General features: G+C 34.4%; 2 protein-coding genes and 1 pseudogene across 2 annotated transcripts; 1 reads left to right on the top strand and 2 right to left on the bottom strand.

Annotated features, from left to right (window-relative positions):
• Positions 1 to 452: 452 nt before the first annotated feature.
• LOC124836511 (uncharacterized) lies at positions 453 to 14,121 on the bottom strand. Its single transcript, XM_047311681.2, has 21 exons — positions 13,728 to 14,121; positions 13,424 to 13,522; positions 13,172 to 13,323; positions 12,981 to 13,053; positions 12,786 to 12,908; positions 12,388 to 12,496; positions 10,519 to 10,598; positions 10,295 to 10,376; positions 7,658 to 7,797; positions 7,462 to 7,572; positions 7,233 to 7,349; positions 7,026 to 7,115; positions 5,242 to 5,295; positions 4,773 to 4,847; positions 4,593 to 4,668; positions 4,403 to 4,502; positions 3,985 to 4,054; positions 3,559 to 3,632; positions 2,450 to 2,556; positions 1,523 to 1,774; positions 453 to 1,078 (listed from the first exon to the last, which is right to left on the bottom strand). The coding sequence occupies exons 1-21, from the start codon at positions 13,851 to 13,853 to the stop codon at positions 807 to 809; spliced, it is 2,382 nt and encodes a 793-aa protein (XP_047167637.1). The 5' UTR covers positions 13,854 to 14,121; the 3' UTR covers positions 453 to 806.
• A 3,163-nt stretch (positions 14,122 to 17,284) lies between these two features.
• ABCI13 (non-intrinsic ABC protein 11) lies at positions 17,285 to 24,157 on the top strand. Its single transcript, XM_047311686.2, has 10 exons — positions 17,285 to 17,822; positions 17,975 to 18,103; positions 18,835 to 18,930; positions 19,021 to 19,098; positions 19,185 to 19,246; positions 19,395 to 19,470; positions 19,674 to 19,781; positions 20,311 to 20,486; positions 20,594 to 20,678; positions 23,739 to 24,157. The coding sequence occupies exons 1-10, from the start codon at positions 17,634 to 17,636 to the stop codon at positions 23,775 to 23,777; spliced, it is 1,038 nt and encodes a 345-aa protein (XP_047167642.1). The 5' UTR covers positions 17,285 to 17,633; the 3' UTR covers positions 23,778 to 24,157.
• LOC148199162 (uncharacterized) lies at positions 20,827 to 23,731 on the bottom strand (annotated as a pseudogene).
• Positions 24,158 to 24,187: the final 30 nt, after the last annotated feature.

Raw genomic sequence — 24,187 nt, forward strand, 5'->3', positions numbered from 1 at the left:
GGTAGTTCTCACTAATCACCAAAATCCTTACAGGTTTTCATTCACCGTATGGCATAGGTACCAATTGATAATGTTTTGCTAAAGCCAGTCAATTTCTTGACTGTTTGAAAGATTTCATGAGCACGTTTGGATGTCTTTGAAAATTATTTTGAATGAAATTAATTTTGATTAAACTTAACTGTAAAGCAAAGCTATTTACATACGAATTCTTTTAAACAAATTAGTAACAAAAGTTATCAACATAAAATTTAAAGCTAGAATTTATTTCTTAACATAAAATCGTACATGTAAACATTTACTTAAATTAGGGTAACCAGTCTTTCAACACGAAATTTCAGATAATCCTGTGTTAAATTTGTCGCAAGCACGTATTAAAGAGAGACGATACCTTGCTGTATCCAAAGTGAACAAAATTTGAACCGTAAATAACAAGATTAAGTAGGCAGATCCAGTAGCGAAAAACTGTCCTACATATTATCAAACTAATTACATTACATACATCAAATTGTTCATCAAATAAAAAAGTTAACACACCCCAAAATATGTAGCAAATATAACACAGCCTTGTTGCCTTACAACTAAGAAGATGCTGCCCCAAGGATCCCCCTTCATGTAAAATTATTGGCATGCAAAAGAATAGTATACAAATCAATTTCGTCAATAAAGTCACAAATATAATTCATATATCATAGAGACGGGTTCTTGTATTTTAACGCGATCAGTGCCACCAAAAGAAAAGGGCAACAACTAGCACTAAGATTAACTCTTTCACGGTTCCTTTTGTTCCTTGGCATTGGCAATTTGTATTACATGCCTGATGATGTTCGGTTTATCCGCTGAGCACCTAATTTTGGAGCAGCAGGTTTGGCCACCCTACCTCTGCCTGTGGATAACGGCTTGGCCTTGGTAGTGGGTGCTGGAGCAGCAATGGCAGCCCAAGGATCATCATCATCAGTTTGAGCTGTTTTCAAACTTAAAGGTCTCGCAGTTTTTGGAGCAGGTGCTGCTATAGATCCCCACAAATCATCGTCCTCGTCCTTGTTCAATTTTGGTGTACTTTTGGACAGCGAATTCGAGGCTATAATTTAAAAATAAAGTAATTAATACAGGCAAATAAATATACTCAGATTTTCCTGGAAATTGTCAAAACATTCGTGTAGAGGTCCCAAGCCACATAAATGACAAAGCTCACAGTGCATTCTTAATGAGACGAGTAATTTAAAAGAAATGCCAACCCCACGTTCAGAGCAGATTGCAAACTTGAATAAGGAATTCATACTCACATCAATCACTTCATAGATCTTGTCATTATTTGTATCATAAAACACGCAACAGTTTTTCAACTCGTGGTTGTCACATAATCAAGCATAAAAACATCCAACAACAGTTTTCTAAGTTGTCGTTTACCGGTTTGGCACAACCGTAGATACTTTCAATCAGACACTGAAAATTACTATTAGTTGCTAACAACTTGCAATCATGGAAACTCGTACCAAAATACTAACAGAGAAATAAAAAATACCTTGTTTTTTCTGTGTAATAGGTTGAGAAACAGGCCGCCTTTGTGCTGCTTGAATGTTTGAAAGAGCTGGAGCTGGCTTTGTCTCTTCAAGTGGTTCCAATTCATCCCACCCATCCCTGTCACTTTCATGATCGTCTTGAATTCCATTTTCAAGTTCTCCCCAGCCATCCGTTGATGTAGGAGATGTAGGGACAGGGTGTTCAGCCAAATCTGTTGTGGAGCTTACACGAGCAGGTGCTGTCGTCTCAATGACTGAATTACCCCAAAAAATTAAAAGAAATAAACATGGGTAAATATTGTAAAACGTACTCATGGAAGGATGCTACCACAATTAAGCACAATGAATTAAGGCATCTTCAACAGGTAAGATATAGATGGAGAATAGATAGCTTTGTATCTTCCCCAGTGATTTTCCATGTTTGTTCCTTTCTTTTACTTTGTTCATCAGTTAGAATAAAATCACATAAATACCAAATCATATCAACTAGCTATAGTCAGGTGATTCAGGAAAGATCAATCCTCCAAAAGAAAAAAAAACATGACATTGATTTAGTCAACCAAACAAGAAGTGTGACAAAATCGTCTTTTTGACTGTAAACACTGATCACTCATCCTTTGACTGAGGAACTAATTGATATCACTTTCCAGCGATTAAGGAGCTAAACTCATGTTACTCTCCAATGAGGACTAAATTAATATCAATTTTCTTTGGAGGACCAATTCTGTCACTTTCCATGTCAGATAAAGTAAGTTAAACCAAATTTTCATTGGACGACCAAAATGATGTCTCTTGTATTTTAAGGGTTTACATTTCCTGCAAGCTCATTGTTAATGAAACTAGAGAAATTGAAAGATTGACAGATTGTCCACAGTGCTAATTTCATTGTTTCCAACATTCTCTGGCATTTCAGTTAGGATTAGCCATACCTGTGGTACCATTAGAAGCTGTTGAAGTGACTGCAGTCGAACTTGCAGAAGCAACGGGAACATGATCAGAAGGTTTACCCTTCAAGGTCAAAGAGCTCATAGCCCATCTGAAAGGTGACAAGAGTTATACCAGTAACAAATTCCTAACGAAAATGCATATATTGTGGGAGGGAACCAATAATAACAATTGTGAGCAATCATGTATTATTAGATACAAGTGCAATAATAAATGTCACGTTGGCAGGTATGGGTAGAAGTTAGGAACAGTAATGTATTGTTAGAAAATGTGACAGATAATTACTTATTCCACTTTAACAGTTCTGTATTAGAATTAGAAACTACCTTGATGGCAGTTATTCATGGAAGCAACTGAAGATTGTTATGAATTCAGCTGCTCTGCCAGTAATACACTCCTATGCCTCGTGAAATCGGTAGATGTACTAATAGTGGGTTCCTACCGATTTAACTAATTTATATATGAATTTGCAATCAATTTAGTGCTTCCCAGGATATAGACAATATCTCGTGTTCTAAACGCTCATCGTTGAATTATGAAGTTCTAGATTTGAAGAAAGAAGTTGAGGGAAGAAAGACCTCCACTAATATTTTCTTCATATTGAGATGAGCTAAACTTACATGATAATGATGATACTCCAAAACTTATACTAATACTAAAGATAAAACCCAAAGATAAGGATCCTAAAAAGATAAGATGATCTAAGATGTGATGTGACAAGATATTCTAAGACAAAAAATCAAGATACTATTGGATACTTTTCCGATGTTCTAACAACCATATTACAAATATTTGTATACAAGTATGAATGTATGCCTCTGCATGAGTACGCCATCAGTAAGAAGCTAAATGCAAAACTCGTATTTAATCATGCATGTGCGTTTGGGTTAGTTACTTTGGTTTTCCGTTTTTGAATGAAAATTTCTCAGATATTTTTAATATAAAAGCCATTTTTGAATGAAAAATTAGATAATCTACACATACTAAGTATAAACACAATGAAATCTAAAATCATAAGTTGATATTAACTATCTATTTCTCTCCATTTTTTAACATTAAAACTTTCAATCACGCAAAGTTTTAACTGACTTACCCGAGCAAACTAGCATTTCCTGGAACAGATGAGCTTCCCACACTTGCAGCACCAGTGGTATCTGATGCATTTGTCTTTTGACAGAAAACAAAACAGCACCACATTAGATGATCATCTTCAAAGACATTATTAGTTAATATAATGGTGATTTCTCAACAATAGAGTGTCCTTTCCTTCCAATCTTTTATTTAATTACAAAAATTAACAAAGGATGCTAGTAGTGGGAGAAAACTATATTATCAGAAGTGAAATGCAAAAGATAGACATGAATTGATAGAAAATAGAAGCCACACACACACACACTCAAACATATAAATTCAGCCATCACACCTAATTTCTTGTATAAAAGAATGACATTACACTCTGGCTGATTTGGGAACCATGATAAGCATCAGAACAACAGCCAAGAACAATTTCGGAGTATACCTTTTCATAATGTTGCTTGGCTATCTGCAAAAACTGATCAACCGCTTGAAACGCCTTGGTTCTAACATCACTGTTTAAACCATGACAAGAATATTGTGCAATCAATGTCTCAAAAATGACCAAATAATCAACCAAACAATAATAAAAATTATCTCTATAGAATCTAAACGCAAGAACAAACAAACAAAACATCGCATCTCAGCACAAATATAAATACAAATACAAAAGAAGATTCAGAGTATATCAATATATAATTTAGAAAGAGGCATTTCAGCAGCAATTAATTACTATTATACCAAAATGATGAATCAGCCAACTATAAGTACTAACTATTTGGATGAATTAAGTCACTGGAATATTCGTATTTTTCACATGGTAAAGGGGATAGAAGAAATACAAGCTTATACAGAGATATAACCTGTCAGGATCAATTGTGAGCACAACAACATTAGGAAGAATCCGGGTTGCAACTTCAGTGATGTCATAGTAGGAACTGGTGGCACACAAAGCCATAATACCTGAATAATAAAAATTAAATATTATGCAAAAAGAATGTTGGAGAAGTGTCACAATGAAGAAGAGTTATAGATAGTGTATGGTTCTGATACCTGCTCCTCTAGCAGGCGGAAAAGTATCACGCAATGCACGAACTGTAAATGCATTGATCAAAACTCTTTTTCTTGTCTGACAAAATAGCATCAAAATTAATTTACCGAAGAAAAATATGCTATAACATTATAAAATAAAATAGCATACTAATTGAATTTCAGATAGCATTTCGAACATACTCCCTCGTTTAAGTAACTTCCAATGTTGCCTAGTAATATGGTAGTATTTGTTCTAATTGCTGGTTCTTCATCAACCTACAAAAAAATGCAGATGTAATACATTTTCAGAAACGAAAAACCATGAAGACATTAACATAAAGAAGCAATAAAAGAAATAAAATTGTAAACTTTCACCTAAATATGATGCTTTTGTTCCAATCAAAATTGGTAGTCAGGTTATCAGTAAATTTTGAGAAATAAGAGATGGGAGACACGTATGCTTCAAAAAAGGAGCTGTTTTAATCAATATATTATAAAATTCTAATGGGACACTTCACTTTTTTCCATCAGCGTATTGGTCCCACGTGTTCAAGATTCTTAAAAGCAGTCTAACAATTTAAAAACAAGAACTTTCTTGATTCATCACTTCTTCAGTTATAAACAAGCAGCTTGACTTTTAATTCACATACAGAGCTTGTTTGGGCAGTACCTGCAACTTTGACAAATACTTCAATAATGATCCTGAGATGGTCCTTTGAGACAACTGCAATTATGAAACAAACCACATTTTAAAGAACAATAATCCAGAGAAATTTCACCAAATAAATAGACAATAATATTTGGTGAAGGAGGGAAAACTAATAAAGAAAAGAAAGAGTAAGGATACAGGCCGCAAGCTTTAAAGTACACGATACTTTAAGGGTTGATCAGACTTTGATGACTATTCAATGTTATAAATATAAACCTCGTCTTACAGACTAATTTGGAGAGATTCAATTAGGCCTAAAACTCACTTTCTAAGACAAAACAATTTTACAATTACCATATCTGAGCCCCTTAGAAAACATTTATTTAAAAAGTATATTTAAAGAAAGGGTAAAATAGACCATATAGGAATAAAATATCTGTGTTATTTTCACTTGAGAATTAAACTGTAAAATAATTCTAGAGGGCTTTTATTGATCCTCTCATAATCTTCTATTTATAAGAATAAATTGATAAGAGTACATGATAAATAGGGTAACCCTAGACACAATATAATCATGATAAATAGGGTAATCCTAGACACAATATAATCATGATAAATAGGGTAACCTTTAACACAATATAATCATGATAAATAGGGTAACCTTGACACAATATAATGATGCTAAAATAGGATAAATATCCTAACACTCACCCTCAAGCTGGAGCATACAAATTGTATGTAAGCTTGGAATAAATAAACTCAATGTGACAAACACGCGTCGAAAGTTTTCGGAGAGAAGTCGTGCGTGATAGCGTGTGTGGATGAGAATAAGGCAACGACTAGGGATGGGTCACCCTCCTCGATGTGCACAAAACCCCTAACTTCGCCAGAGAAAACAAGACAGCAACGGCGATGGAGGTTGAACAGATGTGGCGCACGTGGCGATGCTTGGATGAGAACTAGCCCTTGACACAGACAAAGTTGACCATGGCTCAAGGAGGCAATCTAGATCCATTGGTCGCTAGACTGAACTGTGGCAGTGGTCGGTGGCGGACATTAGCGGACGGCGTCGGAATGACAGGAAATAGAGGTTGATGGTGACAAACTTATGTGGACAGCTCCTCACAATGGAAAAATAGTGTCAACGGTAAATGGCACCACACAGCGGCAAACCGTGCCAGACAGCGACAAATAGTGTCGGACAATTGCGGACAACAACTAGGGTTTGGAGACTAGATAGAAACCACTCATTGAGGTATTTAAGAAAAGATGAAATTTTTAAGGCCACCGGCGGCAACGGTAGAAAAGATTCAGACAACTCTGATACCAACTTGAGAATTAAACGGTAAAATAATTCTAGAGGGCTTTTATTGATGTCTCTTATAATCTTCTATTTATAAGAATAAATTGATACAAGAGTACATGATAAATAGGGTAACCCTAGACACAATATAATCATGATAAATAGGGTAACCCTTAACACAATATAATCATGATAAATAGGGTAACCTTAACACAATATAATGATGATAAAATAGGATAAATATCCTAACATTTTCCAAGCTCTGATACAACTCAGACCTTTGTTCTGTTACAAAAAGGTAATGGCTTACTGAACACACATAATTTAGAAGTGTCATCACTTCCCTCAAACAGATATTTCTCAATGTAAATTTCATAATTGTTGGGTCAAACATGATACACCAACACCAATTAGCCATAAATGTTATATGTAAGTGGCATTGCACAATAAGACCAGTAGCACTTGTAAATTTTAAAATGAAACCAAGGGAAAATAGGCATACCTTTGGAGCCAGAATTAACATAGACTTCAGAGTCAATTCCCTGAGAAAAGCAGACGTGTCGGAAAACCCAGTAGCAACATGAGGGTAAACCTAGTCATATGTGTCAATAAGAATTTTAAAGTATCCACATTGCGAAAAGGAATGTTTCGTATATCCTATGAAAAGGAATTGTCAAGAACAAAGGAGGTAGAGAAATTGAGTACGCACTTGCTCATCAACAACTTGTGGTGATAAAGACTCTCCATACTGATCAATATGTTGGAGAAGGCCAACTCGAATAGCTCGATCATTGGAGGCAAAGAGTTTAACTATTGTAGGAAGTACCTAGATATGAATATAGAAATCCAATACAAGAATGGGGTTGAATCCTAATTGAAGAGTGTAAATAAATTTATGCACTGTAAAAGGGAAAAGGAAATGATTTACATGTATTTACCTTTACATTAAACTCCTCGGCCGAAAGCCAGGAACCCATTTTCAACAATGCAGTCAAAGCTGAGGCAGCAGCTGAACCAAATTCAAGGGCAGAAGCTAATAAAGGAAGTAACTGAAAACACAAAACATAAGAATCATAAAAATTGGATAATAAAAGTTTATCCGATTATATTTTACTATCAGAAATTCAAGTATACCTTCTTCAACACTATCTGGCGAGGAAGTTGCTCAGCTAAATTTGGAAGCTTGCGGAAGAAGGTGTCTCTCTCCACACTATCTTTTAAACTGAGAATTTCCATGAAATGTATAGTGTCTACCAGCTTATTTTGAAAATATTCTGCATATCCATTATTGAAAAAACAAAACTATATAAAAGATGGGATTTTCATAAAATAATATCATTGCACAATCAATCCTCTTCACAAGAAGCTAAAACAACAAAAGATTTATCCCATTGGGTGAAATCGGCTACACGGATTGAATGACATTATTAGGCTTGGTTGAAGACCCAATTACCCGGGATTTTATTCAACATGAGATGATAATTTTCTCTGAAGTACTTGGTCTCTTTCTGCCCCCATTTCAATGGAGGTGGCAAAACAGGTCAGCTCATCCTATTGTGCCGCGATGAAAATAGGTTGGGCTGGGCCAGCCCACCATGGTTATATGGGCTGAAATTTATAACCCATCCCATCTTAGAGTGGGCTGCAGGTTAAAGGGCTGACCCACCATTTTTTAATTTAATAAAAAAAACTGTTTCTTTTTGCAGTTTTGGGCCTATTTAATTGCTTGTTTTTGTAGACAATAAAGGTGTCTCAAAACCCACCTCACCTCCCAGGTCATACATCAGTACAATGACAAAGAAATAGGAAAAATATCTATAACAATAACAATAGTTATTTCAAAACAACCACCGCCATTCACCCTTTCCTCTATAAATCAACCACCGCCCTTCAACCTTTCCTCTATAAATCAAACGTTTGATAACCGAGAACATTGTAGTTACCACTTGCATATTCTTTTCCATATCACAAGCACAGTCTAAGAAAGAGATGAAAAAGATGGGTTCTTTGGGCACAATGAAGAAGCCACTGCTGTGTGCATTCCATACCCAGCAGAGAGTCACATAAATCCAATACTAAAACTAGCAAAACTCCTTCACTTCAAAGGCTTTCACATCATCTTTGTTAACACTAACAAACGCCTTCTCAATTCTAGAGGGACTGCTGTGTGCATTCCATACCCAGCAGAGAGTCACATAAATCCAATACTAAAACTAGCAAAACTCCTTCACTTCAAAGGCTTTCACATCATCTTTGTTAACACTAACAAATGCCTTCTCAATTCTAGAGGGACTCTTTCCCTTGATGGTCTATCTTCATTTCGCTTTGAAACCATCCACGATGGCCTATCTGAAGGAAGGAGAAGGATGTAGAGTGGAACAATGGCGATGCACATGTGTGACTCCACTAGAAGAACTTGACAGTAACAAGATCATAAAGAAGGAAAAGGATGTAGAGTGAACCAATGGCGATGCACATGGAATGGAATCCTAACCCCAATTTTTTTTTCTCAAAATCAATTAAGTATGAGAAGGGAAGAAAGAGTAGAAAACAAAATGAAAGGAGAGAAGAAGAAAGAAGGATATGTGCGTGCAAGTGTCTAGACACCATCTTTATACATTTAATGGGCTAGGGGGATGGCCATCCCCTCAGCCTGTGACCCGGTGGGTTGGCAAGCTGAGCCAATGCGGGTTGACGGGTTAAAAATTCTTACCCAACTCATCTAAATGCTGAAGGGTTAGCGGGCCAGCCTGCCAGGCCTGGCCTACTTTTCAACCGTCTACTCTTTGTGGCCTTCTTTGCACATGATCAAATCAACTTAACCAATTCACTGTCATATTTTCTTCAATCACCCCACACCAATATCTCTTAGTATATTATAGTTTATACCTAGTCCTTCGTTATGTGGCCACACATCCATCTTTACTTTTCATTTTTCTGCTGGCACTATTTTATGTTGTTCCTTTAAACCCCAATATTCAATACCATAATGTATAGTTGAATGCACAGCAGTACGGATAAAACTTTCCTTTAAGCCTGGTAGGTAACTTGCAATCACAAATAACTGTAGTTGTCTTTCTCAATTTTAATAACCTGATTGGTCGTAACATAGTCACTTTATCCATCATTTTTTATTATTGATTCCAAATTGATAAACTTAGAAACCCCATGACAACGTTTTCCCTCATTTCCACATAAAATTCATTTTACTCTTATTTCTTGCTAAAATTGCAATTCATATGTTCTATCTTACTCCTACTCAAACAAAATCCCTTAAGTTCCAAAGTATGTTTCTAAAAGTTTAAAGCTAACTTTTTCCCTTGATTCCTCAATCAAAAACTATGTTATCGATTGAAAACATGTAATTAGGTATCAACTCCATTCTATCCCTAGTAAGCATATCTAAGACTAGATTAAATAAGACTAAGTGGCACATTTTACAACCCAATTACCATCATCCTTTTGCGAATTTTTTATCACTCAAATTATTTTTTGTGCATTTTACCACCAAATTTTCTATTTCTGAAGATTTTACCACCCATTTTTTTTTGCATATTGTATCATAAAAATGGTAAAAAAAAAAATCATTAATTTGTTCTGATGTATATAATCTCTCAGATACATGTATTCATGTATGTATAGGATCCGATATAGCTTACAATATAAACCACAAAATACATGAATCCTTCAAAGAAAGAGGCAAAAAACTACTACAATTCTAGGTAAACCATTTCCATATATGATTAAGTATAAACATAAGGGAGAACTCACCGCTGTTTTCTATAAGCTTTGATGAGTTTAATCTACGAGAGGGCATGGAACTCAATAATCGTTGATAATCTGGAAGCAGAGACTGTGAGACAAAAAATAACATAAAAGTGAAAAATGAACTTTTCAAATAAAAAACATAAAAGCAACCAGCAAACTAAAATGTCCTTTTTAATTACTATATGCAGCCATAAAACCATGAAGGAGAAAAGAATGAGGCTACTGACCTTGGGGATGGAACCAGTGTTGCGTAACTCCTCTGTCTTGCTCAACCTTAGACCAGAGAACACCTCATGAATTAAGCAGCCTATAAATTAGGGTTTTTAAATATGTTAAGACATGGAATGGAAAGGAAAACAGAAAGTGGAAAAAATTCAGCGAACCTACAATATCAATCCAAATCTTCATAGTTTAAACTAAAATTACTCATTCTTCCATAGAAAAGATTACCAAGTTCTTCTAACAATTGAAGACTTTCTTAGTGAAGTTTCAAGGAAAGAACTGATTTGACATGACATGATTAGATGTCTGCAGACACAAAATACTCGTGAAGATCAGGAGAGAAACATTGATACCCATTTTGAGGATGACACACTTGAATGACCAAGGAGAAATTTTATCTTGACCGGGTGTGAGGTTATGAACAAAGCATGTGCTACCAAAAACACAGAGTGGGGAACCCGATCATTAAAATCACGCATCCAGTTAGTAAGATAACATGATGTAAGGATAGCATCTCCCAAAATAGGTGAGGAAGATGATTATGAAGAAGTGTTCAACTAGTTCTAACAAGATGTTTGTTTTTAAGTTCTATTACACCATTTTGTTGAGTATGAGGACAAGACGTTTTATGAAGGATACCATGAACTGCTATAATTGGTTAAACAGATATTCACGAGCATTGTCACAACAAAAAGCACATACAGATATACCAAATTGTGTTTTGGTTTCATAAGATAAAAATTGAAATATAAAAAAAAAAAAAACCTTTTTGATTCTTCATTAACCAAATCCAATTTCAACAAAAGTAATCATCAATAAAGGTAATAGATATTTAAAACCGAAAGGGATAACAGTATGAGAAGGACGCCAACTATCATAGTAAACTAAAGAAAAAGGAGATAGAGTTCATTTATTAAGACTATCAAGAAAAAAAGGAGATAGAGTTCATTTATTAAGACTATCAAGAAAAAAAGGAGATAAAGTTCATTTATTAAGACTATCAAGAAAGAGACCGGCAAATATGTTTTCCAAGTTAACATTATTCACAATTAAAAGTAGACATGTTTTAAAAATTTTGTCAAGCCAGGACATTCTAATTGTGCATGAATAATCATTGGAGCGACCGCCAATGCAAGTGCTAAACAATAGGAAAGATAAACATTGAGCTGAAATTGTGTATTATTTAGACAGCACATGTGCATTATTTCTATTAAGAAAAAGAAAGCAATACAATAAACAGAGGAGATCTTATATCCTCTAATAACAAAGATATGACACAGGAATAATTAAAAATGTTCCTAATAATAGCTCTATAATCTAGATTTTTTTTATTATATAGGATCAGCTCCTTAATTCTATAACTATAAAATAAACATTGAAAAACCAGTTCTTTATCTCTTAATTTCCTTTTTCTAACCCCACATTTTCCATATTATCCCTTTTCCTATTTCATATTCCTAGATAATTTTGAACCAAAATATGTCAGATGACCCTAACAAAGCAGATGATTTTCACATGACCTTGTGTAACTAGTTCCTTCTTGTCTTATTTTTAATAGTTTTAAATTTTGCAAACCCCCCCCCCCCCCAGTGTAATTTCACAAACTAGAAAATAATTTCATTATATATTCTCAGTGGAACTACCTAATTCTAAATGAGAACAAAATGTAAATATTTATTGGGGTCATGTGATCAATCAACTAGTCTTGGCAATAGGCAAGAGGAACTGAAACTTCACTCTAAGCTAGAAACTAAAGACACAAAAATAATAGAATATTCTTCCTCCTATGTTCTATTCCTCGATTCCACCATATAAACCTATTTGCTATCACTATGAATTATTATCTAAAAGAACAGAGAGAAAAAAAAACATACCCATGCCCCAGGAATCAATGGCCCATGGAGGAGACTTCTTAATTGCATCCCAGTCTGATTTTGCCAACTCCATTGGTTTGTACTGTGATCCAACAAGCCATGCATATTGCTGAACAGGAAATATGATAACTTGTGAGCAGAATATTTGGTCTCCCAATTCCATACCTTTATTTCTAAATAAAGAAGCCAGACCAAATCACTACAAGGGAGCATCCAAAATATCAAATTTGTCATAAATCATATGAAAGTCGTAAAGTTAGAGATGACCAAAATGTGTGAACAGACTTAAGGCTGCAAACGAACTAGCATGACATGGCCATTTAAGTGTTACGTAAATTCAAATAGCAGTGCCAAAACTATCAAGGAAACAATATATTGAAACAGAAACACGTATATACCAGCATTTGACCAGAAGATGTTTCATTGCTCCCATCAAACTCAGATAGAACATCGAAAGCGTGAAGCTTCCAGTCCAAAGTCGGTGTAACAACAACACTAGCCAAGCAAACATTACCGTGAATCTGCAACAAATAAAACTTGTCAATAAATGATTAAAAAAATGAGTAAAAAGAAAGAAACTCATAAATACTCACAAGTTTACAATCATTATTCAAGAAGCTCACAGCTTTAGCTATTTGATGAAGACCCAAAGCATAATATTCATCCCTAAACCAGCAATAACTCTTCACTAAACCAGCAACAACTCTTCACCCAAAAAAACTATAGAACTCCACGCATGCAATAACTCTTCACCCAAAAAAAACAACAATAACTCATTTGATACCTTTGTGTACCTTCAAGCCCTAACTCCTTGATTTTCTCAGACAGCGGCATCACAGGTTCAGTCACAATATATATCGTAACCTTCGGCGAACCTGCATCGTAAGTCTCAATCTCAGCGCTGTGAAGAAACGACAATATATTCGGATGCCTAACCTGAAAACCAGCACCACAAAGCCCTGTAAAAACCACGCAATCCACAATTCCAAATCAAAAAAAAAAAGAACACTAAAAATTCAAAAATTTCGAAACTCACAGTTCGAAGACGCTTGACGCCGTTGCGCGCAGCAGCTAAGTGGCCGTCCTGAGCATTAGAGCCAGAGAGAGAAAAGACAGAGACAGGAGAACCGTCATCCTGAAACAGTGGCGTGGCAGTGTTATACAAAAAATAACCGAATAAGCACACATGAAAACATAGTCAGTGTACACCTAATTGAAATTCTTCGCTTCAATCTATCTGGCGTTATCTCACTGTATAAGCTATCTCTATAGGTGTAGATTAGATTTAGGTGTTCGTGAAACATATATTAGTGAATTGAAAGGGAAAATGCGGAGACTACCTTGGAGGTGCCGCGAGAGTGAGTCCAGGAGCCCCAGGCGGAAGGGAAAGGTTCGGCTATGTTATACGGTAGATCCTTGACGCCGGTTCCAGATCCACCAACGACCTCTTTGAGGAATTTGAACATGGTGATCGGAATCGGCAAGAGCGCGCGGTGGCGGTGGCTGTGGCGGTGGCGAAAGAGAGGGAGAGGGCGCTAACCACCGACGGTGGATGGATGGATGGATCTGATCGAGTGTTGCGCTGTCCAGTGGTGCACACGCGAGACCGTTAGGCAAGGTGAAACACACACCTGTTTTGTATTTGTGAAGCAGTGTTCATAAGCTCCAATTTTCAGATTAATTGGTCCCTTGAAATTGGGGAATATACACTAAAATTACAGGATCTGGATGCAGGGTCACTGCAGTATAGTAAAACAGCAATTCATTCTAAGAGAAGACCTTTTTTTTTTCTTTTTTTCTTTTTTTCTTTTTTTTCTTTTTTTCTTTTTTTTTTTTTAAAGCAAGATTTTTATTCATCAAAGACTAAAACCTTCTTACATTTACAGCAATTTACAATATGTATTGAAATTACTGTTTTCATTCCAAAACTATTATTTTTTGACAATTCTAAAGTACCTTTAATTATTTGTTTTCACTTGTACCCTTATTTTATAATTATTACAGTAGTAATTTGTTAAGATTAAAGAAATGAAGATATTTTAGTCTAAATATAGCAGCAATTTTTATTTCATGTGCTCTTCAATTAGATGTATTAACCTTAAACGTTAATAAATATGCAATGAAAAGAATTAACAACTTGTTTTTCAATCCAATAGTGTACATAATTTAATTATCATCTATTATAAGATACTGTGTATGAGAAGTTTTTTTGTTGACTTTTATAATAACTACTTCAAATAACAATGATTTGCGAATATCAATAAAATAATTATTTTTGTGTGGGTGAGAATGTAAAACTATTTTACATTAGTTTTATATTCGCATCATAAGCGTTAAAGTGTTGATCGATTGGTGTGTTATATTAAGAATGAAAATAGATGCGTTCGTGAAAGGGGAGAAGGACATGGTTGAAAGGTGACTGAAAAAGAAGTTGGAGGTTAGGACAATGCAAGAGGGTGTGGTTGAACATTGGAACTCTGAGATAAGTTTTGTTTGACTTGATAATATGGGTTTGATTTATTTTGATGAATATGAATGTAACTTTATCTAGTTTAACATGTATTTAATGTTTGATTTGATAAATTCAATACAATCTAGTTTGATTTAATTTAGTTCAACATAAATTTTATTTGATTTAGTTTAATATAGATTTGACTTAACTTGATTTGTCGTAATTCTGATTTAATTTAGCCTAATGTAACCCGATTCAACTTAACTTAATTTTATTTGGGTTTGACTCAACTTTATTTTATATGTGTCTAATTCGAATTTATCATAAGCGGGTTTTACTTGACTTAACATGAAGTGGTCAAATTATACTTGATCTAACATGGATTCAACTCAATTTAGTTTGATGTGAGCTTGATCTAATTTAACCTAACATGGACCTACTAAAATCCACTTAACGTGGGTCATACTCAACTTGACATAAGGTGTACTCAACATGGTTAGACCCAACTTGGACTTGGCTCAACCCAGTCTAACATGGGTCTAACACAAGTTATTATAACTTGAACAACCTTGACTTGACTTGTACCCAACTTAATATTGGCCCAACCAATCGTAACATACTTAACTTGAGCTCATCCAACAATGGCTATACTAATTTGGGATTGATTTGTGCAAATTTGGATCTCACTAAATCTGACCTTAACGACTTGACTTGGTCACATACGTCAAACATGTCTCAATTTTACCAAATATGTGTAAAACCAAAATCAGTATGACATAACTTGGCTTGATTCGTGCTAAACTCAACTCAACATAACTTGGATCATACTTAATTCAACTTCTTATTGACTCGATTTGTCTCAATCTGACCTAGGTTCATCTAGACAAGTCCGACATGATATCAACTTGACTTAACCCAACCTAAAGTCAACCTACATTTACTCAAAATAAATAGGATAAAGATAAATAAATGTTTTTCTTGTGTATAAATATATTTTAAGTATTTTTTGTTTGTTTTAAAAGTGGTCAATAGGTTAATCATGATCTATGGACTTTTATATTAAGAAGAAGGTTAAAATCCTTATCTAGTATTAATTTTGGTTTAAATTATTCAATCAGATTCATTTTTTTAATTGTCTCATTTTTTTGTTAAAATAAATTAATTAGTTCATTTTCGTTGGCATAACGTTGTATTTATAGATGTTACATGACAATTTGTAGTATTTTTAAATTTTTTATTTCTTATTTATTTTTTTTGTCATGTATCATCACATGGTTGTGTCATATAACAATGTCAGTGTCGTGTATCAATGTTAGTAACACATGATAACATAAGTGGCACGTGTTAGTACTAGTGTTATGTATCAGTGTAAAGATCAAGTAACAATATTTTGTATTTAATTGAATTCCTATATTTGAAATTTGACTCAATCTAGTCATATTTTTAAAAAAAAATATTAATCATCTCCAAAATCAAATAAATTAATAATTAAATTTAATTACAATATATATATATATATATATTATATATATATATATATATATATATATATATATATATATATATATATTAGAATTTATACATCAAATTATCATACTAAAATATTCAAATTAATTTTTATTTTTAATTAAATCTTTTAGAAAATACCCATTTTAAACTTGTAATATTTTGAAAACATTAAAAATTAAAATATAAAGTTATTCTTGTAATTTTTAAATTTTAATATTTGAAATAATTTTTAAAAAATATATTTTTATTTTGTTTAAAAAACAATATTTGAAATAATTTGAAAAACTATACTTTCCTTTGTTTAAATTTTTGTATTTGAAGTGATTAAAAAAGTTGTTTAAAAAACTGTATTTTTTTTGTTTAAAAGCCTATTTTCAAATATTAAACATTAAAAATTATATATATTACTTTACATTTATATTTTCAATATTTAAAAAAGGTATAAATTTAAAATAAAGATTTTTTATTAAATTAAAAATATAAAAAGTAAAATTAATTTAAATATTTCGGTGAAGTGTTTCTAATTATACTAAAATGTATATAGCACACTATCACCTCGTACTAAGAGTAAGACGCTCACACTTATATTAGCAGTGACACAATCATAACCATAATCTAATAAGTGGTTAAAAACTTTAACAAAACTAAAAATGCTACAAAGTTTTACTTGTGTTGTGGTACGGGCAAAGACAACATTAACTTAGAACTAACCAAAATAAACATCATTTTAACAAAAAAAAAAAGGACTTAATTAAAAGTAAAAAAAAAAATTGAATAATTGAAATAAAAATTAATACCAAATATTTTAGCATAGTAGAAATTTCACGAATTACTTGAATTTAATGACTGACTTTAAACATAATTTATTGGGACAAAAAGAAAGTGTGAAAAAGATGGACTCGTAAAAATGGTTGAAAGAGAATTGTAAAGTTGCGTGTGTGAAATTAGGAGGGTGAGAGGGACGAGCATGGATCATAGTCCATAATTCTCAGTGTTGATTTGTCTTCTTCCCTTCCAATTCCAATCCAGGGTAAGCCTAAACTAAACCAAACTCTGTTGATACTTTGCTACAATTAGAGAGAAACAAAGACAAAGAAACAGAATCAGGTCTTCCCCAACCTCAAGCAACAAAAAAACCACCGGCCATTTCCATTTGACCATCATTGCTACTTTTGAAAGGAAACTCTAAACCCCATATGAATCACATGCTTTCCATCTCATAACACAACAACCCCACTTATATTAATTCTTCTCTTCTCTTTTCCTTTCTTCATTCCTCATTACCATGGTTTCCCTGTCAACCACCACCCCCTTTCTACCCTTCACTGCACAAAACGCTTCCACCAGAATCCCTCCTCCCAACACCTTCCGTTACACCAACCACCGTCATAGGGATCACCGGAAGGTTGTGTGCGCCTGCATCGCACCTCCGCAGAACTTCAAGAGCCAGGACTCTTCCCCTGTTAATTTCAATGTAAATGTCTATACTTTGATTTCGCTTTTTGGTTCAGTAATCAGATTTTGTTGTTGGGGTTGGTGTTAAGTGAGTCTGGGGTTCTGGGTACACACAAAGTTTCTTTTTTTTCCTTCCAATGGATATCTGGCTGACATCAAGGTTGTTGCCAGGGTTTGCACAAATCAGAACAGCTGAGCGCGGCGCGGGATCAGGATGATGATTCTGATGTTCTTATTGAGTGTAGAGATGTGTACAAATCTTTCGGGGAAAAGAAAATCTTAAATGGTGTCAGCTTCAAGGTGAGGGGTTTTGTACTTGACAATGGTTTTGGTTATATCACTTTGCTATGCACTTGTAGGAAAGGAAAATGAATTGAGTTTTTTTCCTTGACTTAAATTCAATTTTAACACTGAACTTTCATTGAACCTCTCTCTTATAACTTCCGTGAAAGGTAAAGTAGATAAGTTAATCATAACTATGAGAGAAACTAATTTCATTTTATCTTTTTATTGTTTTCTCCTGTAAATGATTATAGAGAAATTTATGCAACATGTCCATAGCCTTGTGTTTGGTTTGTTTCTTTCGTTGTTTTCTGTCGAGTGTGCTATCTAGCATGAAATAATGAAGTGGTGAATGCTTACAACAATGACAACCAAGTCTTGACCCTTGTGTTAGGTTTGTAACACGGACCGAACAACTTTGTTGATCACCATTAGCAACCTGTTTTTTTATTAATTCATTTAGGGAAAGAAGTGGGTTAAATGAAAACCAGTTGTCAATAGGGTCGTCTTAAAAGTTTTGGAGGCTATGTTCTAACCACGAAAATTAGATCCATCCATATTTGGTATGCAAAAAAACAAAATAAAAGGACGGTGCAAATTTGTGAGCTTTTAAAATATGGAGTCTCAATAAAAGAGGGTCTGCTTGAACAGGTTGTTTTACGGGCCTAATTGTCGGTAGGATTAGGGGAGGGGATATCTAGCTGACTTGGAGTTTGCTAATTTTTTTTTCTTTTTTATATAATGAATAGATCAGGCACGGTGAAGCTGTTGGAATAATTGGTCCCTCTGGGACTGGTAAATCTACAGTTTTGAAGATTATAGCAGGACTTCTTGCTCCGGATAAGGTAAGTATCTGATTTGAGATTTTGGTTATTTGATTTTAGTTTCATTCAAATGAGTTCATTTCTTGAATGCTATCACTGTCAAACTAACAGGGGGAAGTTTACATTCGAGGAAAAAAGAGGGTTGGTTTAGTAAGCGATGATAACCTATCTGGTCTTCGGATTGGATTAGTAAGTGTCAGAGTAATATGCAATGTGCTACTTCTTGGGCGCTACTATGCTTCCATTGTAATTTTCTACATTTAATCTGTAAACAGGTTTTCCAAAGTGCCGCACTCTTTGATTCTTTGTCTGTTCGTGAAAATGTTGGTTTTCTCTTGTAAGACAACTTCCCCTTTTAAACTTTAGTTCATTTTTTACATTGTCGTCTAAAATGTGATAAAGTTGATTGATTAAATAGTTTTTTTCTCTTCTGTTCTTCTAAGACTATTTTATTTGTTTTGTTTCTGACCTTTTTAATTGTTCAGGTATGAACACTCGAGTATGTCTGAGGACCAGATATCAGAGCTTGTCAAGGAAACTTTGGCTGCAGTTGGATTGAAGGTATGCATCTGGTTCAAAACCATGAACACCAGGCAGCAGATACTGCATAAAGGGTAGCAGCAGTGGCATACATTTGCTTTCTGCCACTGAGAAAGTTGCCCCATACTCATACTACTGGATTGCTGTTACTACTGCTTTCTTCCATTTTTGTTGCATAGTCATTATGTTTTACAAAAGATTAACTTATCACCCGTTTTTTACAGGGAGTTGAAGATCGGTTGCCTTCTGAATTATCAGGTGGGATGAAAAAGCGAGTTGCTTTGGCTCGTTCTATTATCTGTGACACCACAAAGGAATCAATTGAGCCAGAGGTGTGTTAGCTTCCCATTTCTATCCTCTGTTATTGTTTAAAATTTTTACTACCAGAGAAGAGTGCATTGGAACTTTAATTCTTGGGTCCTTATGTTTCAAGCATAAGTGAGTCATTAGTTTCAAAGCAGCGTTACAGGAGGGGGTGGATATTAGGCACTCCTAGTTTAGTTCATGTTAAAAATATGAATGAAGGACTAAAGAGGGATTTGAATTGTGACAACCTTGCTTACATAGCGAGGAGGGTAGAGATTGGTTAGAACTATAGTTACTATAGTTGATGGCTCAAGTTATCTGTATAATCACTTATGAACTATAGTCATATGAAAGCCTGCCACTTTGTGTTGGTTACAATAGGAAAAAAGAACAATAGTTGATGGCTCAAGTTATCTGTATGGTCACATAAATTTCCAACAATGGAGATTATTTTTGGATCTAACATGGTGTAACATTTACTGTTTTTCAATCAACATGTGGCCTCCTCTTCTCTCTCTTCTGTTTATAAAATATACACATCATCACTCTGTACAGGTGCTTTTATATGACGAACCAACTGCTGGACTTGATCCTATTGCATCTACTGTTGTTGAGGATCTGATTCGCTCAGTGCACATAAAAGGACGAGATGCTCGTGGAAAACCTGGGAATATTGCATCTTATGTGGTTGTTACTCACCAACATAGTACCATTAAAAGAGCCATTGATAGGTGATAAATTTTTTCATAATGATTGGATGTGTTTCCTGTCCCCTTAAGCCTCTTAATTGGCCCAGAATTCATGCACCCTAATTTGCTAAGTTACTTCATAAATACAGATTGTTGTTTCTACACAAGGGAACGATTGTTTGGGAAGGAATGACTCATGAATTTACAACTACAACAAATCCAATTGTTCAGCAGGTTAGTTGTGTTGCTTTAAGAGTAAACAAGGACTTGTTTCTGAAATCTTTTACTGTGGGACATCAATTTCTTATCTAGGGGCGGTATCTAAATATAATATTTAGAAAGGTTTATATATGTTGGTTTTTAGAATCAAAACAGTAGCAGCTTGAAGCTAAAATGCTTCTTTATTATTGATTGTAAAATAATGAAAAACGTTACAATATTTAAAACCTGAAAAAGTAACTACCTACTAACATTTTTATCCTAATTTTAATCCACTACTTCAACCCATAATTAAAAATTAACTAAATCCTAAAAACAAGGAACTGACTTTGACTCAATTAAAATTAAAAATAAAATATTCCTAAAGCATTTTCTTAACACTCCTTCTTGCTTTAAGAACTGATCAATCTGGCTTCAGTAAAAAGTTTCTAAATCTTGAACTCTGAGTTCCAACATAACCCTTCTTCACAGCTTCAATGTTGACTTTATTAGCACTTTTAGGCTCCTCTTCTTCGTCTTCATAGTTAAGAAGGTCATCCTCGTACGTCTCGTTCCAATAACGTACTAAACTGTTTCCTGATTTGTCTATGGTCACCCATGATACAATCATGGCCCTTCCCACACAGTCACCTATTATTATATGAACCTGCTGAGGAGCATTATAGCTAGAACGGGCAACAAAGACATCACTGTGAAGGGGCATATCGTCAACCCTATCAACCTTCCTGATGAAAGAAATAAATTTGCCTCCATGGCAAACCACAGTCACATTGAGAAGGATCAAAACCAATGTTGCAGTCATTGCTGCAAAATAAGAGAAACTCTTTGCACCCAACATATGATGAAGATGTCTTAGCTTCTTGTGCCAGATTTCTGTCACATTTTCCTTGAGTGGAAAACAGTTTGCTCCTCCTCCAATGGTTTTAGAGCAAAGCTTTTCCCTTTCATTTTCACCTTGAACATATCTTGACCAGCTGCATCTTTAATCAAGCAATTTTTGTCTTAAAAAATAACTCTAAATCCTCTTTCAATCAGTTGACCAACACTTAACAAATTTTGGTCAATTTTAAGAACGAAAAGAACGTCTGGAATAAATTTTGTGCCTGCATAGCTTGTAATTGCAATTGTCTCCTTTCCTTTGACTGAGATATAATCACCATTGCCTATTCTGACTTTGGTGATTTCAGTTGGCCTCATATCTCTAAAGAGTGCCTTGTCAAAGGTCATGTGGTTAGTACAACCACTATCAATCAGCCAACTTTCATTTTCTTCACTGCTTGCAAAACAGGTGGCCACAAATAATTGATCTTCCTCCTCCTCCTCCTGTTCAACAACTTTAGCTTCTTCCTCTCGCGGTTGATTTTTGCTCATGCATATGACTGCTTCATGTCCCAGTTGATTGCACTTTATGCATTTAGCATCTGGTCTCCTCCAACATCGAAATGGAGGGTGACCCATTTTGCCACAGTGTTGACAAGGAGGGTAATTTTTCTTTTCACCCTTTCCTTTGTTGTAATTATTTGCACTGCTTTGATTGCTGGCTGGATGATTCTTCTTGTAGTTTTTTGCTTGTTGGCTCATGGCTAGAAGATCACCTTCAATAGCATAATCTTCCCTCATCAATCTTTGTTGCTCTTGGGCCTGGAAGACATGTATCACTTCAACAAGAGTGATTTTAGAAAAATCCTTTGTATTTTCCAAAGAAGCAATAGATGCTTCATACCTTTCTGGTACGATCACCAAAATTTTCTCAACAATTCTGGAATCTGCAAAATTACTTCCCAATAATTTTATCTTGTTGGCAATACCCAACAATTTGTCTGAATACTCCTTGATTGTGTGAGACTCTTTCATCCTTTGAAGTTCAAATTCTCTCATCAAGTTAAGCACTTGCATGCTTCGAATTTTTTCATCTCCAGTATATTCTCTCTCCAGGTAATCCCAAATTGCTTTTGCTGATTTGAGAGTCATGATCCTGGTAAAGAGATGCCAGCATAAAGACATGACTTTGCTTTTGCTTTTCGGGTTTTCTTCTCCTTATGATTTTTTATTTGGGCCACAATGGGATTGTCAGGCAGTGGAAGGATTTCATAATCTTCTTCTATGGCTTCCCAAAGATCTAAAGCTTCTAGGTAAGCCTCCATTTTAACAGCCCAAAGACCATAGTTTTCCCCATTGAAAATTGGACGAGTTGCTTGGGAGAAGCTTGTTTCAGAATCCATTCTAAGGTCCCGTAAGAGAAAAGCTCTGATACCAATTGTTGGTTTTTAGAATCAAAACAGTAGCAGCTTGAAGCTAAAAAGCTTCTGTATTATTGATTGTAAAATAATGAAAAACATTACAATATTTAAAACCTGAAAAAGTAACTACCCACTAACATTTTTATCCTAATTTTAATCCACTACTTCAACCCATAATTAAAAATTAACTAAATCCTAAAAATAAGGAACTGACTTTGACTCAATTAAAATTAAAAATAAAATATTCCTAAAGCATTTTCTTAACAATATAAAAGAAAGTACTACTTTTCTGTTCAAACTTCAGATGTATTGTCCGTGAGAGAATGCACCTTGGTTCACATTATTTGAAGATCTTGCTTCTCTACAAAAGTCTGCTTTGATTGGGTTCCTTGCTTGTTTCTTCTATTTTTACTTGTGAAGGAGGCTAGTATTTTTCATTTGAAACACTGACCCCAGAGGAACCAAAACTGAAATTGTCCTCGATTTGAATGATTTCAAGAAATGAAAGAGATTGCTAGTATTATTCATGTTTGTGAAAAATAAGAAGTAATATATGATGAGAATGACTTATAATTTTTTTTTTGTTGTTTAAGTAGTGTCCGAGAAGCATGTTTTTAATTTGGATTAAGAATTGTGATTATACATTAATCATATGTTATGAATTTTATACATTTCTTTCTAAACTTTTATTACCCGTATCCTAAATATTTTGAGAATTTATTTGTAATCACAGATAAACATCGCACCTGAATGCATGATTTTTTTTTACAAAATTCAATCTTTTCTAAATAGTAATGTTAATAACTGATAGTGTGAACTTTTGTTATTGTGGCAGTTTGCATCCGGCAGCCTAGATGGTCCTATCAAATATTAGAACACTACTGAAATTGTAAAGTAGACAACATCGATTACGGCTGGTTTTGGCTATCCTGGAATGTGCACATACAAATGGACAATAAGCTGGTTGCAACAAGGATTAACATCAATAGAATTGGCTACCTGCATCGGATTAGAGGCCGACAATAACAATTTTTCTTTTTTATGGTTAGAGGACAGTTTATTATTACTGTTATTGATGACTAAATTCATTGGCAATAGAAGGTGCTTTGATGCACGCCTGATGTTAGAAAAGATTATGTTAGAAAAGATTGGTGGAACAGCTGTATTTAGTTCTATGCGGAGAGTTTGATGTGCTAGATTGTGTTTTTGTAAGCAAATCATTATAATCAATAAATCTGCTTCCATGGTTTTTAATTTTCATAGTCCCAAGTCCTCCCCTAATCA

This window comes from Vigna umbellata, chromosome 4, assembly GCF_029865625.1.
Source record: "Vigna umbellata cultivar VRB3 chromosome 4, Vumbellata_1.0, whole genome shotgun sequence".
Classification (NCBI taxonomy): domain Eukaryota; kingdom Viridiplantae; phylum Streptophyta; class Magnoliopsida; order Fabales; family Fabaceae; genus Vigna; species Vigna umbellata.

Coding starts and splice junctions, on each gene's coding strand:
- LOC124836511 (XM_047311681.2), bottom strand. CDS start 13,853: ATGTTCAAATTCCTCAAAGAGGTCGTTGGTGGATCTGGAACCGGCGTC. Junction 7,798..10,294: donor AAAGCTTATAGAAAACAGCG/GTGAGTTCTCCC, acceptor ATGGATATGCAG/AATATTTTCAAAATAAGCTG. Junction 5,296..7,025: donor TGTTAATTCTGGCTCCAAAG/GTATGCCTATTT, acceptor TCATAATTGCAG/TTGTCTCAAAGGACCATCTC.
- ABCI13 (XM_047311686.2), top strand. CDS start 17,634: ATGGTTTCCCTGTCAACCACCACCCCCTTTCTACCCTTCACTGCACAA. Junction 19,247..19,394: donor GAAAATGTTGGTTTTCTCTT/GTAAGACAACTT, acceptor TTAATTGTTCAG/GTATGAACACTCGAGTATGT. Junction 19,782..20,310: donor AGGAATCAATTGAGCCAGAG/GTGTGTTAGCTT, acceptor CACTCTGTACAG/GTGCTTTTATATGACGAACC.